General features: G+C 47.5%; 1 protein-coding gene across 1 annotated transcript in view; it reads right to left on the reverse strand.

Moving 5' to 3' along the window:
* Positions 1 to 6,005: 6,005 nt before the first annotated feature.
* The window catches only part of LOC142311401 (protein-glutamine gamma-glutamyltransferase E-like), an 80,129-nt gene continuing 66,253 nt past the window's right edge, over positions 6,006 to 19,881 (reverse strand). Inside the window, exons 12-13 of the mRNA XM_075349788.1 lie at positions 19,509 to 19,642; positions 6,006 to 6,820 (exon numbers count right to left, since the gene is read on the reverse strand). Coding sequence (XP_075205903.1) covers positions 6,517 to 6,820; positions 19,509 to 19,642 — 438 coding nt within the window. The 3' untranslated portion in view covers positions 6,006 to 6,516. The remainder of the gene's footprint in view (positions 6,821 to 19,508; positions 19,643 to 19,881) is intronic.

Genomic DNA, 19,881 nt, shown 5'->3' on the forward strand with positions numbered 1-19,881 from the left:
GCTACTGGGAGAGGGGTTTGTTCATTGACAGAGGCGCACAGGCCGCCCCCTTGGTGCAAATGTGGGTGAGGTACATAAATGATCTTTTGATCATCTGGCATGGCACTTCATCCCAACTCAAGGGGTTCATGGGGTGGCTCAACATTAATAATTATAACATCAAATTGACATATCATTTTAGTGACAGTGGAGTTGATTTTCTTGACATCAAAATCATTGTGGATGAAACCAGATTGTTACAAACCAATGTTTTCAGAAAATCAATATCAGTAAATTCACTATTGCATGCTACATCGGCACATATCAACTCCACTGTCCCAGTTGATCAATACCTCAGGATGAGACTGATCTGCTCTTCTGACAGCTCATTTGAAAGACAGGCACAGGATTTGAGGTTGAGATTTAGGGACTGAGGTTATAGTGGGCATTGTATCAAAAAGGCCAATCAGAGAGCCAAGTCAGTGTCCTGAAATGATTTATTGCATGGTAGAAGGTAAAAAAAAGAATCCTCACAAAACAAAATCAGATTCCTTTCTACCTTCAATGAGAAATGGCAAGAGATGAGGGACATTATGACAAAATATTGACCGGTTCTCCAATCAGATCCATCTCTTAAAGGGAACCTATCATCAGAAATTTTGCTTTAAACCTAAAAGTTTCCCCCTCTGCAGTTCCTGGGCTGCATTCTAGCAAGGTTCCTGTACTTTTTGTGGCCCCTTTTAAACCAAATTAAATACTTTATAAACTTGTACCTTTTGCTATGTACATTTTGTAAATCGTCCATGGGGGCGGGCTCTCTTGTGACAGTTGCTGTTCCTCCAGCAGATTTACGCCGCCCCCCAACGCTGAATTTCATATCTCAGAACGCCGCCCCTGGTCCCGCGCATGCGCTGTGCGACTGTAGCGGGACTGTGCACTGTGTGCACGTGTGACCGCTGGTGATTTTTTGCGCAGGGACGAGGTTATGGGCAGCGCTGTGAGTGTCATCAGCAAGTGCCGCCCATAACCTCGTTACCGCACTTTCCCCTCTTCCTCCAGCGTTCTGCGCAAGCGCTTGCTGGCCAGATGACCCAACGTCACCTCTTACCCATCTTGCCCTGCTGCAGGGTAAGATGGGAAGGAGGTGACGTCGGGTCATTTGGCCGGCGAGCGCTTGCGCAGAATGCTGGAGGCAGTGGGGGAAAGCGCGTCCATGAGATTATGGGCGGGCACTTGCGATGCAATCACAGCGCCGCCCATAATCTCGTGCTTGTGACACACGTCACCAGCGATCCTGGCGTGGACGGCACCTCGGGCGCAGTGGGCGGCGTCCTGATTGATGAAATGAAGCGTGGGGGGATGGCGTCAATGTGCTGGAGGAACAGCAACGGTTAGCAGAGAGCCCGCCCCCATGGACGATTTACAAAATTTACATAGCAAAAGGTACAAGTTTATAAAGTATTTAATTTGGTTTAAAAGGGGCCACAAAAAGTACAGGAACCTTGCTAGAATGCAGCCCAGGAGCTGCAGAGGGGGAAACTTTTAGGTTTCAAGCTAAATTTCTGATGACAGGTTCCCTTTAAATCTTTTTTGCCTCCGACACACTCACGTCAAAATCACGCACGTGCCGCGAGACACGTATTTCCCCTGCGTGTTGCGTGCAGGTAAGTACGTGTCTCTGGTACGTGCGGGCCACGTGTGCTCTCTGCATGCTATCTGTGATAACATACTGAGAACAGGTTATTTACATACTCACGTGGTCCTTCCTGCTGTCCGTGGTGCTGATCTTCGGTTTCCAGCCCTCCCGTCTCCCCGCTGCTGCTGCTGCCGGCCGCAGTGAAGTGAATATTAAATGAGCATAATGAGCGGCGGTCGGCAGCAAGTGACACCAGCGGCAGAGACAGGAGGGCTGGAGAAGGTGAGTTAAGATTTTTGTTTTTCCTCTGACACGTGTGTTTTCTCCGGCGCGTGTCACACGGGACCGCATCCACACTACACCCGTGTGGTACGGGTGCGGGCCATGTGACACCCGTGCTGCTGGAGAAAACACTGACATGTCAGCATGTAGAAAAACACACACACGTACAAAGGCACACGGACACATGTTCCGTGTTGGTTTAAGTGTGTGTGTCTGCTACAATAGGGTAGCATTGCTGAACGTGTCTCCGTGACGCCGGTACGTGCAAAAAATGACAAACACGTACCGGCGGCACGGATGTGTGTCGGAGGCCTATGACAGTGAAACGTTGCAGAAATTTAAATGAATTTCTGGTGATGAGCCATTACATACCTCCAAAATCGGTTAATGTTTTTGGCTCTTTGGGTCTGCTAAAAGGCTGTTTTCCATGACGTCGCTATCTTTCCTTTGCTAATATCTCTCGCTGCTCTGAATTGAAAACAAGTGATGGCCTAAAGACCTTTGCAATAAGAGAACATATCTCGTGCAATACTGCTATTGTCATCTATTATGCCACTTGTGATTGTAACAAAGTTTACATTGCTCTCACTTTGAGGGAGCTTAGAGTGAGAGTTAGAGAGCATGTGAGGGATATTGGCGCGGCGAAGATGGCAACCAATGAGACAGAACTAAAAACTATCCCGCGCCACTTTAGAAACTTCCATGTGTGCAATCTTTTAGTCTTTTAAGGTCAAATGACTTGATGTAGTTCATTGTGGTATGAGAGGTGGTGATATTAGGAGGCTTTTGGCACAACGAGAAATTAAGTGGATTATCACCTTGGATACCTTGACTGCTAAGGGCCTCAACGAGGCGTTGTATTTCCCCTCTTTTTATAGATCCGATCATTATCCTGTCTATATACTCTAATTTGTCCTTTGCATACAATGTACTATTTTTTAATTCTGTTTTTATTGTCCTTTTTTTGGTGCTATTTGTGATTTGCTGACACCATAATTAATATAATAATCTAAAACCTGTACTTTTACTACTTTTGTAGGACTTTCATTTATCCTGTTGATATATTTAATCATGGATTTGTTTGAAAAATTTCCGCTACACCCTACATTTACAACGTCTCTATAGTATATCTATTTGGACTTCTATGAACTGTTACTTTAAGAAAACTATGGCACAGAATTCGGTGGATCTATTTAAAATGAGTTTTATGTCTTTGATTTATCTATCAGGAGTTGTTTTCGTAGGATTTATTTATATCCATGTTGATTTTTTTGCCCAGATTTGAATGTATATTTTGAAAATGGTGGGTTATAATCATTTACAGAGTCTGATATCTAATGCAGTGTTCGGTCTCCCCCGGTCTGCTGTGCGCCTGCGCTCTGTCTGGGATGTGTGTCGCTTCGTCCTCCCCGGCATCCTTATTGGGTGAGAGAGTGCTTGGTGTCCTTGGTTACCGGGGTCGCTATGTGCTTTTTCTCTTCCTCCCCCTGGATGGCTGGGTTGGATGAGGATGGGCGCGCACCATGCAGTGCGCATGCGCTGCTATAGCGGTCTGGGGATTGGTTGAACACTCATGGCAGGTCCTGGAAGATTGACACCAATACGGTCACATGACTTGCTATTTAAGGTCCTGCAACAGATGTATTAGCTAGCCTTCCCTGAAGAAGCAAGCATCTATTCACAAGAAACGCGTGTTGGAGGGTTTTTTTGTCACACATGTGAAGTGAAAAAGTGAAGTTTATTCACACATGGGTAAGATGTTAGGATATCTTTATACTTTTTAACCGCCATTACAATTATTTACTGTATAAGGCCTTGTGCGCACTAGAAAGTGCTTTTTCTTAAGAAAAATATGGACCCACTTAAAGAATCCCGCACCCGCGGTAAAAAAACGCACCAAAACCGCAATGAAATCTGCATGTTTTGCCGCGGATTTTGTGTGGATTTGCCGTGGATTTTCCGCAAGTTGGTCCCCTTGGATTTTCACCATTATCTATGGCAAAAACCGCAGGTAGATGCGGAAAAGAAGTGACATGCTGATTTATTCCGCAGCGGAAAATCCGCAGGTAAATCCGCGGGTATAAAAAAACGCAGCGTGTGCGCAGAATTTTTTAAAACCAATAGGATTTGCTGGGGAATGACTGCAGCAATGTTAGGGTCCCTTCACATGCACGTGAAAAAAATGAACCGTTTTTTCACGGACGTATTAAAGGGGTGGTTTGCTCCCCGTGTGCCATGTTTGTGGCACTTGCGTGTTCTCCATGTGTTATACATAATAACACACGGAGAACAGAAAGTCCTGCCTTACCTGATTCTTCCGGAGCTGTCTGTGGTGCTGAATGACATTGTCCGGCACAGGCCACGCCCCGCTGACACTTCTTCCGGCCCCCAGTGAAGAAGATTTGTTGTTCAAATTCACTGGGGGTTGGATGCAGGTGACAACCGTGGCAGAGACTGCAGGGCTGGTGGGGGTATGTGTTTTTTTAATTTTTACAATGACACGTGTGTTTCTCCGGCGCGTGTCACGTGGGCCCGCATCCACACTACATTTGTGTGGTACGTGTGCGGGCCGCGTGACACCCATGCTGCCGGAGAAATATGGACATGCCTCTGTATGGAGCACACGGGCTCACGTCTGCTCCACACGGAGGCACGGGCCAATGGCTGAACACGTGCGTGCACATAAACCCATTGATTTTAATGGGTTTACGTGTGCCCGTGTCTCCGGTACATGTGGGCACGGACCTAGCATGTACCGGAGGCACGTGCGTGTGAAGGGGGACCTAGACACATTTTCTGCAGCAATTCCGCAGCAAATCCGCAGCAAAATCCACAGTAAATCCGCAGCATGCGCACAGGGCCTTAATAGCTGATCTTTTGCACTAACATATACTGTTGGGTGGTTTTAACTGTATTCATTTTTAGGCTCCCTTAGACTTATTTAAATATATAAATTTTCCTCACTATGCCCTTCACATGTATGTGAGTGTTCATCCTCTTGTATGCCATCTATTAGCACTTTTTACTGTGAACCTTTTTGTATATTGGTATTATTTTCTGGTGTTTTATAAAAAAATTTTTAGTAAATAAAAATCTATATCTTAACCTTTAATGCTCTTGGTTTCTTCTTTTTCTAAGTTGATTATGGATTGGCTTCTTCCTTTCTCAAATTTAATCTTTATTTGAAAATGAGATGATGTGCATTAGCGAAATATTTATGTAACTCACCTAATCCTGGGTCCAGGATCCTGATGGTTTCAGCACTGGCAGATCACCACGCTGTCATCGCACACATAGGACATCAGAGTCCCGGCACTGCGTGATGACGTCACTGTGCCGAGACTCCGATGTCCTACGTGTGCGCCAGCGCCTCGGACATGGCATCTTCTGCTATTCTGCAATCTACAGGCTTAAAGTACCCTGCGGTCTACAGACTGAAGAGCAGCAGTTCAGAGAGATCGTGTCTCCCTGCTGTGCAGCAGAGATTAACCGTATTGGTGGGCTACGCATGCCTATATAGTTAAAAGTATCAGTCGTTCCAGAAGTACCCCTGTGATCGCGGGCCCTGGGCTATTGCACCCTCTACCCCCTCCCCCCTCAGTAGCTAAGCTACTGGGGCCACAAAATCAAAGTGTTTATGTAAAAATAGAGAGTTGCGCAAAAATAAAGATTGCAACTTTTGGCACTTCCATGTCAGTTTTAAGCAGCTCTGCCAAATTAGTTAGGCTGAGGAGCAGTCAGAATGGGGCGTGCCAACGCCAGAAGCGTTTCTCTAGTATTTTTGGAGAGGTACATCGAGGTGCATGCTACAGATAAGAATTCAGCAAGAGGAGAGGACTTTTAATTAATTCGGCATGTCTTATGCTCCTCATTAGGAACCGTGTATGAAATGCCCGTCATAATTAATTGGGGTCATGGCTGCTTGAAACTGGCATAAAAGTCTCTAAATAGTCAAAACTGTTTTGCTCAACGCAGGGGTTCTGGCATAAACAATTTGATGCATCAATGTGTGGGGCATTTTTGATGAATTGAGATTAAGCAACCAATTTAATTTTGGATGTGGTCGAAAAAAAAGGACGTCTCTAAAAACACAAAATGAACAAAGCTTTAGTGGTTTTTATTTAAATTGCAATGGTATTGTACATAGCTTTGTATCTCATAAATGATAAAGCATTAATATATGTAATTTGAAATACAGTGTAACTTGTTCCATCAAGCACAACATTGTTCACATCATGTTTTTGCATCTTTCTTCTTATTATTATTTATTATTATAGTGCCATTTATTCCATGGCGCTTTACATGTGAAAAGAGGTGTACATAATAAAACCAAATCCAATAATCCTGAACATTACAAGGCACAGACTCGCCAAAAAAGCTCCCAGAGCATTCACTGAATCTATCCATGGGGCCCCATTTATTGACATACACGTTGTCATACTTTTTGTTCTGCATAGAATAGCATAGGATCTTTTTTTTTTGTTACAATGAGACCCTATGCAGTAAATAAAATGGCAGCCTTTGGGAACTTTTCCTCACACTAGCTTAAAAGTAATGATCCAATTAATGAGTTCAGTACTAAGAAAAAGTAATTCATTCTAAACCTTACATAAAGGCCCCTAGGCTTCATCCTCCTCATATTCTTCACCATCGTCATATTCTTCACCCTCCTCATATTCTTCACCCTCCTCATATACTTCACCCTCATTATCTCCAGTACTTTCCTCATGGACTTCCATTTTCTCATGGGCTTCACCATTCTCATGGGCTTCACCTTCACCAACAACTTTTATTTTGTGAAATCCCTTAATAGCTGTGAAATGTTTGGAAGTAAAGTCCACCGTGAGTTGTCTGCTTCCACTTAGATATGGTGTAATTTCCACCATCATTCTGCCTGATTCTTTGGGCTTCAACTTTGGTACCCTGTAATAGAGAAGAGATGGATAATATCTGTATCAGCATGACACCTAGTTTGTGATGTTTCAAAATTAGGACATTTTAGGGATTGTCTAGTTTCAACAAGAAATCTGTAATTCTACATTTCTCCTGTGGAGTTACTGTAGGATGTTATGTGGACCCCTCTGATGTTCTTATAGTACAGTACTAGGGGCCTCTCAAGCTCAGCAGCTAAGTTCTTGTACACTGTGGGGAAGTAATTCTTGTTATAGTATTAGTACAAAATAACATCAGGATTTTAAACATGTCAGCTCCCAGCAGTTTCACAGTCGTCCCAGCTGTGACATAATAGGATAGGCTGCGTATAAACACTATCTGCTCAAGGCAGGCATCAATGAGGGCAGCATCATGTCAGATATCGTGAATGTGCATTCCTGTGTTCACCAGACCTAATAGAACACATAGATGAGTGTAGAGCAGACTACAATAGGAGATAACCTCTCTACTAGTGATGAGCGAGTACCAAAAAGCTCGGGTGCTCGAGGCTCGGGCCGAGCATCCCAAGATACTCGTGTACTCGGCCCGAGCACCGAGCCCAATGTTATTCTATGGGAGACCCGAGTATTTTTATGAAATGACCCCCCGGCAGCATGTAGAAACCCTAAAAATGTCACAAAAGTCTCAGAAGAGTGCTCAAATTGAAGCATTTATCACTCAAAAGTCACAGCTGTGAACAATTTTGTCCGAGTTTTATGCCATTTTTACGGACTCACCAGAAAACTTTCCAAAATGACACCAAAATGAATTTTCATGGCGGAAATGTTAAGGGCACATACCCATTAGTGAGATAGAGCTGGTGTATGTTACTTTTGGAGATTACATGAAAGATTTTACGTGAAAACATTGTGTGGCACACCGATGTCCCTGAGAAGAGACGTACATAAAGGCCTCTTGAGTCTAATGTGCCCATTTTGAGGAAGTGAGTCTTTGTAGTATTTTCCTTTGCCAGGGCAGTCCAAAATTGTGAGGTTCACCAATGCCCCTGCATACAGATGTGCATGATGGCCTGTAAACCTGAAGTGCCCATTGTAAGGAAGTGGGTCTATTGTAGTATAGCCCTTTGGCAGGGCAGCCAAAAATTGGGAGGCTCCACATTGTCCCTGGATAGAGACGTGCATGATGGCCTGTAAACCTGAAGTGCCCATTGTAAGGAAGTGGGTCTATTGTAGCATAGTCCTTTGGCAGGGCAGCCAAAAATTGGGAGGCTCCACATTGTCCTTGGATAGAGACGTGCATGAGGGCCTCAAAACATTGTTCCAATTGCAAAGGAGCGGGTCTCCTGTCGTTGTAATGCCCATTCTGAAAGAATGGGCGAAAAAATTTACCACTGAGGGTATCCCTGAAACAACGGCCTAACTATTGTAACGGTCATCATGGTGGTGAATGAGGAGGAGGAGCAGTCCAGCGATTATCCAAAGTCCAGAAGTGTGTACCCATGGGTGAGTGGAGGTACATGGCAAATTCCCGTTACAAAATTTAAATTCCGCTCTCATTTGCTCGTGGTGTTGTGAAGTCTGGCCCAATCAAACCCTTGTTCATCTTGATCAGAGTCAGCCTGTCAGCATTTTCAGTTGACAGGCGGGTGCATTTATCTGTAATGATTCCACCTGCGGCACTAAAAACACGCTCCGACAAAATGCTAGCGGCAGGGCAGGCCAGGACTTCCAAGGCATAGAGAGCCAATTCATGCCTTGTGTCCAGCTTGGATACCCAATAATTGTAAGGCACAGAGGAATGTCGGAGTACAGTTGTTTGATCTGCAAGGTACTCCTTGAGCATCTGGGCAAACTTAGGATTTCTTGTGGCACTACCCTGCACCTCAGGGCTGTGGTACGTGAGGGGCTGAGAAAACTGTCCCACATCTTAAAGACTATTCCCCTACCTCTGGCGGATTGGACTTGTGCTTCTCTCGGCTGTACGCCTTGGTTGTCCACTGATTCCTGACCTATGCCGCTAGCGTTTTGTGAGGAGAATGCTTTGCCTACTTCCGTGACTATGGCCTTCCGGAACTGCTGTATTTTGGCTGACCTCTCCGCCTCGGGAATAAGAGACATAAAGTTCTCCTTGTAGCGTGGGTCTAACAGTGTTACAAACCAGTAATGATTGTCAGCCAAGATGTTCTTAACGCGAGGGTGATGAGACAGGCAGCTTACCATAAAGTCAGCCATGTGCGCCAGACTCTTAACAGCCATCACTTCAGTATCCTGACCAACACGATGACTGAACATGCTGTCCTCCTCCTCCTCCTCCTCCTCATCTACCCTGTCCTCTGGCCAGCCACGCTGAACCGAGGATATGACTGGTGTGCATGTCATATCCTCAATTTGGCCGGAGAGTTGCTCCATGTCTTCATCCTCCTCCTCCCTCCTCGTCATAGTCCTCCACTGCACGTTGTGATGAGACGAGGCTGGGCTGTGTGTTATCAAACACACCCACTACTGTTTCTTGCTCCAACTCATCGCGCTCCGCCTGCAATGCATCATGTTTGTTTTTTGAGCAGAGACCGTTTTAGAAGGCAGAGACGCGGTATTGTGACGCTAATAATGGCGTCATCACCGCTCACCATCTTGGTGGAGTCCTCAAAGTTTTGGAGGATGGTACATAGGTCGGACATCAATCTCCACTCCTCAGGTGTTATGTGTGGAGTTTGACCCATTTCCCGACGGCTTAGGTGATGCAGGTACTCAACAACTGCCCTCTTCTGCTCACATATACTGACAAACATGTGCAGAGTTGAATTCCAACGCGTGGGGACATCACACACCAGTCTGTGAGCCGGAAGATGCAAACGGCGCTGAAAGCCGGCAAGGCCGGCTGAAGCACTAGGTGACTTTCGAAAATGTGCAGACAGGTGGCGAACTTTTACCAGCAGATCAGACAGCTCTGGGTATGACTTTAGAAACCGCTGAACCACGAGGTTGAGCACATGGGCCACGCATGGAACATGTGTCAGCTGGCCTCGCCTCAAAGCCGCCACCAGGTTCTGGCCATTGTCACACACGACCTTTCCTGGCTTTAGGTTCAGAGGTGTGAGCTAGTGATCTGCCTGCTGTTTCAGAGCTGTCCACACCTCTTCTGCATTGTGGGGTTTGTCACCTATGCAGATTAGCTTCAGCACAGCCTGTTGCCGCTTTGCCGAGGCAGTGCTGCAGTGCTTCCAGCTTGGGACTGGTGTGGAGGGTAAAGTGGATGAGGATGCGCAGGAGGAGGAGGAGGCTGAGGAGCATGACATTCCGGAGCTGTAGATTGTGGGTGAAACCCTGACTGAGGTAGGGCCTGCAAACCTTGGTGTGGGAAGGACGTGTTCCGTCCCTCGCTCAGACTGGGTCCCAGCTTCCACAATATTAACCCAGTGTGACGTCAACGAGATGTAGCGGCCTTGCCCACAAGCACTTGTCCACGTGCCTGTGGTTAGGTGGACTTTGGCTGAAACAGCGTTGTTCAGAGCACGTGTGATGTTTTGTGACACGTGGTTATGCAATGCGGGGACGGCACACCGGAAGAAATAGTGGCGGCTGAGGACCAAGTAACGTGGGACAGCTGCCGCCATCAGGTCGCGGAATGCTTCTGTCTCCACCAGCCTAAAAGGCAACATTTCCAGTGCAAGCAGTCGCGAAATGTTAGCATTTAGAACTGTGGCATGTGGGGCGTTGGCAGTGTACTTGCGCCTGCGTTCAAAGGTTTGCTGAATGGATAACTGAACGCTGCGCTGGGACAAGGACGTGCTTGATGATGGTGTTATTTCTGCGTGGGCAACTGCAGGTGCAGGGCTGGAGGAAGCTTGTTCGCAGGCAGAATTGACAGGGGATTGGCTCGCATGCACAACAAGCGAAGATGTAGCAATGACATCAGCAAGCACTGCTCCTCAACTCTGTTGTACATCCCACAAAGTCGGGTGCTTGGCTGACATGTGCCTGATCATGCTGGTGGTGGTCAGGCTGCTAGTTTTGGTACCCCTGCTGATGCTGGCATGGCAGGTGTTGCAAATGGCCTTTTTAGAATCATCTGGAGCCAACTTAAAAAACTGCCAGACTCGGGAAGACCTAACATTTGTACAGGCACCTTGTGTCATGTTGTTGTTCCGGGGAACAGTTGCCTGATTTCTTCCTAGGGCCACAACCCTGCGTCTTACTGCCTGTTGGGATGCTACGCCTCCCTCCCCCTGTGCACTGCTGTCCTCGCTCTGCATATCCTCCTGCCAAGTTGGGTCAGTTACTGGATCATCCACCACGTCGTCTTCCTCTTCCGCACCCTGCTCCTCCTCCTGACTTCCTGACAATTGTGTCTTATCATCGTCCACCCCTTGTTGAGACACGTTGCCAACTTCATGAGAATGTGGCTGCTCAAATATTTGGGCATCTGTACATACGATCTCGTCATGACCCACTTCAACAGGAGCTGGCGAGAGGCCAGAATGTGCGAATGGAAACGTGAACAGCTCTTCCGAGTGTCCAAGTGTGGGATAAGTAATGTCCGTGGACGTGTACTCGGCCTGGTGGTAGGAAGGAGGATCAGGTTCTGAAATGTGCGGTGCAGTATCACGGCTACTGACACTTGACCGTGTGGAAGACAGAGTGTTTGTGGTGATGCCAATCTGACTGGAAGCATTATCCGCTATCCAACTAACAACCTGTTGACACTGGTCTTGGTTCAAGAGCGGTGTACTGCTGCGGTCCCCAAGAATTTGGGACAGGACGTGCGAGCGAGTAGATGTGGCCCTTTGTTGTGGCGAAATTTTAGCTTGCCCACGACCTCGGCCTCTGCCTGCACCACCATCACGTCCACTTCCTTGTTCGTTGCCAACGCCCTTGCGCATTTTGCAATGCTGTGCTGACGTGTATTCACTAGACTTGTGCGTTATATCCAAGTTTGTGCAAAACGCACACAAGTGCATCTGTACGCTGCCACCGACAGGCACACTTGTGCGGTTTTTAAAATGCAAGCACGGACGCACTAAGAACTTAACACGTTTTTAGGAGCGACAATTACTGAAAAGTTTAACACTATCAGACACTGCTGACATGTATTATTCACTAGACTTTTGCGTTATATCCAAGTTTGTGCAAAACGCACACAAGTGCACCTGTACGCTGCCCCCGACAGGCACACACGTGCAGTTTTTAAATGCAAGCACGGATGCACTAAGAACCTAACAGCTTTTTAGGAGCGACAATTACTGAGAAGTCTGACACTATCAGGACTGTTTTAGACTGTGTACACCAGCCCCAGATATGATGAAGGCTGGTATATGGTCACCACTAGGAATGGCTATATACCCTGCCTGCCTGCCTGTATACAGCTACAATAGTCCTGAGAAGGACTCTTCTGGTCACTAGCCTGTATTCCGACCTGGCTATACCCTGCCTGCCCTGCCTGTATACAGCAACAATAGTCCTGAGAAGGACTCTTCTCCTGTACTCCGACTTGGCTATACCCTGCCTGCCTGTATACAACTACAATAGTCCTGAGAAAGACTCTTCTCCTGTACTCCGACCTGGCTATACCCTGCCTGCCTGTATACAACTACAATAGTCCTGAGAAGGACTTCTGGTCACACTGTTTGCAGCTTTGCTACGGAAATAACTGTAAAGGGCCGCAAACCTTTCCCTGAAGCAGCAACACTCTCCCTGCACTGACTGTCTAGATGGCTGTGTGCAGAGCACAGCGCACCCGCCGGTATAAAGGCTCGGTCACGCTGTGCGGGCCGGCCAATCACTGCAATTCCACAACTAACAGGGCTGTGGCATTGCAGTGGTCTGCCAGCCAATCCCTGCATGAGGGCTGGCTCTCAAAAGCGCGCCAACATGCAGGGATGAAGACCACGAGTACAGCACGAGTATCGCGAGATTACTCGGTACCCGCCGAGTAGCCCAACTACAGTGATACTCGTGCGAGTACCGAGTAGTGACAAGCGTACTCGCTCATCACTACTCTCTACCTAACTGTGATTGCCCATTTACTGTATCTCATCAGCCTGACAGGTTTATTGGAGCACTGTCCATATTTTACTGTTTAACGACTTATAGCGTACATTTACATAAAAATCAATTAGGAATGTATGCAGCCGCTGAGGAGCTAATTCTACTTCATACCAGGCAGACCCCAGCTGTTATCAAGCTAGTGTCTTCCTGTAACTGCAGTAGTGCCAGTATGCTCTGATCACCGCAGATTTGCCACTTAAATGCTGTAGTCAATCTACAACAGCGGCACTTTACTCATGAGTGTGCACCAGATCCCATGGCCTCCCCGTGATACAACGAATGGCCCTCTATTTGCCATCTTGGTCCTAGTGTGAAGCTTAGCCACAAGTTGAACTCCATAGAAGAACCTCAATTTCTCTACATAATGCAATGGTACGTACTCGGACTGGGTCTCAGTTCATAGTGGGGTACCACAGGGGTCAGTATTGGGCCCGCTTCTTTTCAACATATTTATAAATGACCTTGTTGGGGACATGCGGAGTAGAATTTCAATATTTGCAGATGATACTAAACTCTGCAGGGTAATCAATACAGAGGAGGATAATTTTATATTACAGGGAGATTTATGTAAATTGGAGGATTGGGCTGAGAAGTGGCAATTGAAGTTTAATGTAGATAAATGTAAGGTCATGCACTTGGGTAGAGGAAATAACATTTATGATTATGTACTTAATTGTAGAACACTGGGTAAAACAGACACAGAAAAAGACTTGGGTGTATGGGTGGATGGTAAACTTCACTTTAGTGGACAGTGTCAGGCAGCTGCTGCCAGGGCTAATAAAATAATGGGATGTATTAAAAGAGGTATAAGTGTTCATGAAAAAAATATAGTTCTACCTCTGTACAAGTCACTAGTGCGACCGCACTTAGAATACTGTGTACAATTCTGGTCACCGATATATAAGAAGGACATAGCTGAACTGGAGAGGGTGCAGAGAAGAGCCACCAAGATTATTAGAGGAATGGGTGGGCTGCAATACCAAGACAGATTATTAAACTTGGGGTTATTTAGTCTGGAAAAACGAAGGCTTAGGGGAGATCTAATCACAATGTATAAATATATGAGGGGACAGTACAGAGACCTTTCCAAAGATCTATTTACACCTAGGCCTGCGACTGGAACACGGGGGCATCCGCTACGTCTTGAGGAAAGAAGGTTTAATCATAATCACAGACGTGGATTCTTTACTGTACGAGCAGTGAGACTATGGAACTCTCTGCCGCATGATGTTGTAATGAGTGATTCACTACTAACATTTAAGCAGAGCCTGGATGCCTTTCTTGAAAAATGTAATATTACCAGTTATGTATATTAGATTTTATGACAGGGTATTGATCCAGGGAACTAGTCTGATTGCCGGATGTGGAGTCAGGAAGGAAATTTTTTCCCCATTGGAACTTGTTTGCCACATTGGGGATTTTTTTTGCCTTCCTCTGGATCAACATGTTAGGCTACGGGTTGAACTAGATGGACTTAGAGTCTCCCTTCAACCTTAAAAACTATGATACTATGATGAATACAGAAGTATTGAAGAATGTAGTATGAGCAATTAGACAATTGCAGGTTCAATTAAGTCTCCTAGGGGGTCTAAAAAAAATGAAGAAAAATAAAGAAAATGTTTAAAAATATAAAAAATCTAACAAAATAAATTAGAAACACCTCCCTTTGCTCCAATAAAGAAATAAAAAAATGTATACATATAAATGTTTGTTTCACCATGTTCAAAAAAGTTCATTCTATCAAAGTATTAGAATATTCAAATCATGTTTTTGTGGTGCTGTTATTTTTTAAGGTTTCCAGTTTGGCCTACATTGGATTCAGTGGAACTACGTTGGACTGGCATGGGATCCAAGTCTTTGACATAAAGTTCACAGAGGGACAGTGTCAGACAGACAACTTTCCACTACTATCATTGGGACTTGGTATCGGCCAGTGTTCTTTCACGCCCAAGGGCTGTTCCCCCCACACACAGTTACTATGAGAAGAGCCGGGTTACTTTCCAAATTGGACCGCCCACCCCTGGAGTGACTGCTGGCTAGTGTTTATGTAGCGCCCTGGACAAGCCAGGGGCCACAGAGAACAACACCAACACACCCCACACTCCCGGTCAGGCACATCAAAGTCAGACACAAAACCCTTGTTGCCTTCCTCCAGGGGCTGATGTCCACACCAGGGGGTGGAGCCAGGCGGTTGGTCTCCACCCACTGAGTAGTTCACAGTCCTGGAGGAGGGAAAACAGTCAGTTTAGTTGGAGAGGTGAAAGTGGAAGGAAGTGAAGTAGCAGTCGAGCACACTGAAGTTGGTCCGGGTGTGTGGCCCGGACGGAGAAGTAAGGTTGGCAGACGGTGGTGACCGTCTGCAGGAGTGGCCTATCGGAGTTTACCGCAAGGACCGTGGACGGGCGGTGGCCCGGCAGTACCGGACCGGTACACAAAGAGAAGTCAGCACCATCTGGCAGGGGCTTACGGACCCCGGCAAGGCTAGGAGTCGCCGTGAATTTGCCAAATTCGTTAGCGAAGGGAACCTCCTGGGTTTCCCAGCAGCCAAGTCCCGACAGAAGGCAACAGTTCAACCAGGAGAGGGAGACACAGCCACCGCCAAGGCTACCGTTTCCCAGGGCCAGAGCCTGCGGGCAAAAGGGGCTCCTCCGGCCCATATCCAAGCCGGGGAGCAGGTTACCGGTGGGAACCCATCAGAACTAAACACTACATAGGTGCAGGGAAAGGCAGTCACCATCAACCTGCCGGGAGAAACAACCGCAGCCGTCTGTGGGACCCGTCCATCCAGCCGTGTGTTTTACTGAGAACTGTGTCATCATCATTGCCTGAGTGAGTACCACCGTGCCGTGCGGCACAGCACTGCCCCTGCGACCCTGCACCTCACCAGGCCCCGCATTCCGCCTGCCATCCATCCCTACCTACCCCATCACCGTGCCCCGGGACAACCAACCCCCTACCCACGGAGGGGCGAACCAACATCAAAGCTGCTCCCAGTCACCGCTCCCAGGATCCCCGTCCAGAGCAGCGGTGGTGTCACCAATATCACCACAACCGTGGGTGGCATCACAGACAATATCTAAAATCCCCACAATCAACCCCCCTTTTCACTCACGGGCGAGGAACGCCGCTCGAGTCCCCGGGATCCGGCCCACCGCTCGAGCCACCACCGAGCAGCAGCAGCCGCAGCAGCAGCGGCCGGACCCGAGCAGTGGGATAGCGCAGCGTCACCTCCTCCGCCCGCGACAACTTGGCATCACAAACAGGATCTTACCGCTCTGCCGTCTGGTGGAGGTGCGCCTTGTGACCGCCGGAGGTGTCCAGCCGAAAATTTGGAGAAGCCGCCATCTTGGGCGCGAAAAATTCCCGCTCGAGCGTCTCCTCCAGTAGTAGAGGCGCGAAGGCCTAAACCCCACCCCTATAGAGGAGGAGCCAGAAAGAGACTAAGGGGGACAAGATGGCGGCTGGTCGCATGTGAGCGTGGCTATAAGAAGCAGGGACGCCAGGACCCTGCGGCCATCTTGTTGCTAGTTCCTGGAAAGCACGATTGCTAAGATATCTGCTCCAACTAACAACGGCGAAAACCCCGCACCCGGCACAGCGGCGTGGGTGGAGGACCGGACTGCCCCGCTGAATCATCGTCTGCAGGCCCGCATGCAGCTCCTCCTGGAGGAGTGGGAGACCGACATGGCGGACGTGGTGGCTGCTATGCGAAGATGCGAGGTGGAGGAAGATTTGGAGGAATGGGTAAGAGACCCACGCCCCTGTATTCCCGAGGGATCGGCCACTGCGGCTGAGGGGCCCGGCCTACACCCGCTCACCCTGCTGCCTCCCCCGCTACTCACGTTAGTCGCTGCCGCCCCGCCACTAGGCCCGCTACCTGTCCAACCGGTAGCGGTACCCTGCCCGTCCACCCAAGCGGACCGACCGGCTGCAGACGCCTGGGGCCGCCCCGAACTGCTTCCCCAGGGGCCACCGAAGCCGAGGCCCCTTAACGATAATGTGTTGGAGACCCCGGCAGTGGTTGCGCCAGATTCCGGGCCCAGAACCGTGGCATGGATGAGGGCCAGAGTAGTTGAATTCAACCAACGTCAACAGAATCAGATCTTCCGGATGATGGAGCAGTGGACCAGCTAGGTGGAAGCGCTGGTGGCGACTGTCCCGATGTATGCGATGGGAGCCGGCGTGATGGAGCCGACGGGAGACCCACGCCTCCATGTTCCACAGGGACCGGCCACTGCGGCTGGGGGGCCCGGTCCGGTCTCGGCTCTTGTAGCGTCCCTGCCATTGCCTACGGGGCGTCCCAGTGTTGGCCAACCAGACCGCCGGCACAGCGCTGACCCTGCACCTCACCAGGCCCCGCAACCCGCCTGCCATCCATCCCCACCTACCCCATCACTGGGCCCCGGAACAACCAACCCCCTACCCACGGAGGGGAGAACCAATATCAAAGCTGCTCCCAGTCACCGCTCCCGGGATCCCCGTCCAGAGCAGCGGTGGTGTCACCAATATCACCACAACCGTGGGTGGCGTCACGGACAATATCTAAAATCCCCACAATCAACCCCCCTTTTCACTCACGGGCGAGGAACGCCGCTCGAGTCCCCGGGATCCGGCCACCGCTCGAGCCACCACCGAGCAGCAGCAGCCGCAGCAGCAGCGGCCGGACCCGAGCAGTGGGAGAGCGCAGCATCACCTCCTCCGCCCGCGACATTATTAGGGTGTAAAGGGATCAATATCATCGATTTTTCCATCCTGATAGTGTCAGTTTGCTGGTCATTTTTGCCTTGGTCAGTTATGTAAAATCAGAGGATCCCATGTAAGGTTTGTTTTCTAACCATTCACGTTTGCTGAATCAAACCGTATATATTCCAGCATGCTGTAGCCATTTATTTCTTTGTCTTTTGAATAGAATTAGCTCATATTTGTATGGGCTTTGTACATTTTTATAACCAGCCAATGCAAAAGGAACACCGGCATATTGATCTTCTTAGGATAGGAAGGTCCTTAGATATTAGTTATTTACTAATCTAAAAGTAATAGCATGCAGCCGTATCAGGCACAAACTATCACATTGAAACTACAGTCACACAACTAGAGACTGTCTCATCCCGGAGAATCAGGTTGATTATGCTAATCACTCTCCAATCGAAGTCTGATTATAGTTTGATCTGAGTGTCAGCATTGTGTGACCTGTTTCTCTCAATTGAGAGAATCGCATCACAGGGGAGGAGACGATGGACCAAAAATAATTTCTCCATCTCCTCCATTCTGTGAGTTCACAGAAATCAGACTGCACTCAGATGTCATCCGAGTGCAAACTGATGTTTTCCACCCACCCATACACTTGCATGAGTGTATAATATTTGATTTGCTTGGCAAATTGCAGCATGCTATGATTTCTTTCACTGAGAGGTTTTGTCAGTGAATAAAAATCTCAGGCATCAGCATGCCTCATTGAATAACATTAGTGCCAGTGCTATCCGACAATAAATCAGATAGTACTTGTCCGATGTATATGGTGGTGTACACGAGCCCTGATAGTGTCTTCATTTTGTCTGTAAAAACAAATGAAGGCGTCCATGACTTTTTTGAAGCTGAAGAAAATTATACAGATCATTTTTACGGTAATTATCATCATTTTGCAGTTTATGGTGAATGCAGCCAATGTCTTAATGTCAGAATTACGGGCTGCAGACATGTATCACTTAGAATCCTAATGATTTATTTTAGATTTAAACATTTTTTGATAAGCTGTCCAGAAGAAAATAAAAAAGTGAAGTGGGCTACCCTACTGAGAATAATAATGCATTCCAGCAATCCTGGGCCACTTCAGAGCAGCGCTTACAAGCTCAATAGAAAATATAATCACTGTACTTGTTAGGTGACTGCTGGTGGTCAGTCTGCTAGGCAACTAATTGTAAAGAAAAGAAAAGTGTTTTTTTATCTCAAGAACAGCAGAACACTTTAATAAACAGTAAATTGCAAAAGTGCTTTTTTTTTTTCAAGCACTATTCAAGAACACTTAGGTCTGTTTCAGACGTCAGTGATTCTGGTACGTATGTGCTAGTTTTTATACGTACCAGAATCACGGACATTCGCAGACCTATTATAATTAATGGGTCTGCTCACACATCAGTGATTTCTCACTGACCGTGTCTCCATGCGGCGTACACGTGTGTCCGTGGTTGCCACACGGAGACAAGTCCGTTTTTTCTGGCATCACTGATGTCACACTATGGTGTGATCCGTGAAACACGTACCAGAAAAACACGGACATTGAAAGTAAAAAACATTTTAACTCACCTTCTCCTGCGCTGCTTGTCTCCAGCCTCTGTTGCCTCTGCTTCAGAGCCGGCTCGTTACTGCATGCATATTCATGTATACAGCTACAGCCGACCTGGAAGTTGGGTTGAAAACATAGGAGAACCGAAGAGTTCAGCACCATGGACAGCAGGAGCGGGGACAGGCGAGTATAAGTCCATGTGCAATCACGGATAACGGATCACGTATCACAGATTGCACATGGACAACCCAGGTGTGCCGTGAATCACGGCACATGGAGGGACATATGCATTTTTTATACGTCAGTGAAAAACGTCGGTGTTTTTTACTGACGTGTGAAACAGGCCTTATACAGTATATGAAGATTGGAATAACCCTAAGAATTTACTTACTTTCTTCTTAACGTTTTTTTGACCAATCCACTGCCTCCAAAGACTAAGACACCGTCATTCAGCACAGTAGATAATGGGTTTGTATATGTAATCTCCACATCCATAGGGTTATTTACAAATACAGAGCTGTTGATCTGTTGAAAGAAAATTTTATAGTAGATAAATTAATGTCAGAATCTCACCTAAGAGTCTTTATTTTTAGATTATGGTTTTGCCAGCCTATGCATATGTGACGCACTGACCTATCAGGTTGTCACAGGGTTTTAAGCAATCTGCCCTTCTGTGCAATATCCACCTCCTCCTTGGTTAGGGGTCCCCAACCAAAGGTGTTGCCGACATCATCTAATTAAAACCCTAGGAACACTCTGCACGA

This window comes from Anomaloglossus baeobatrachus, chromosome 5 (assembly GCF_048569485.1).
Source record: "Anomaloglossus baeobatrachus isolate aAnoBae1 chromosome 5, aAnoBae1.hap1, whole genome shotgun sequence".
Taxonomy (NCBI): domain Eukaryota; kingdom Metazoa; phylum Chordata; class Amphibia; order Anura; family Aromobatidae; genus Anomaloglossus; species Anomaloglossus baeobatrachus.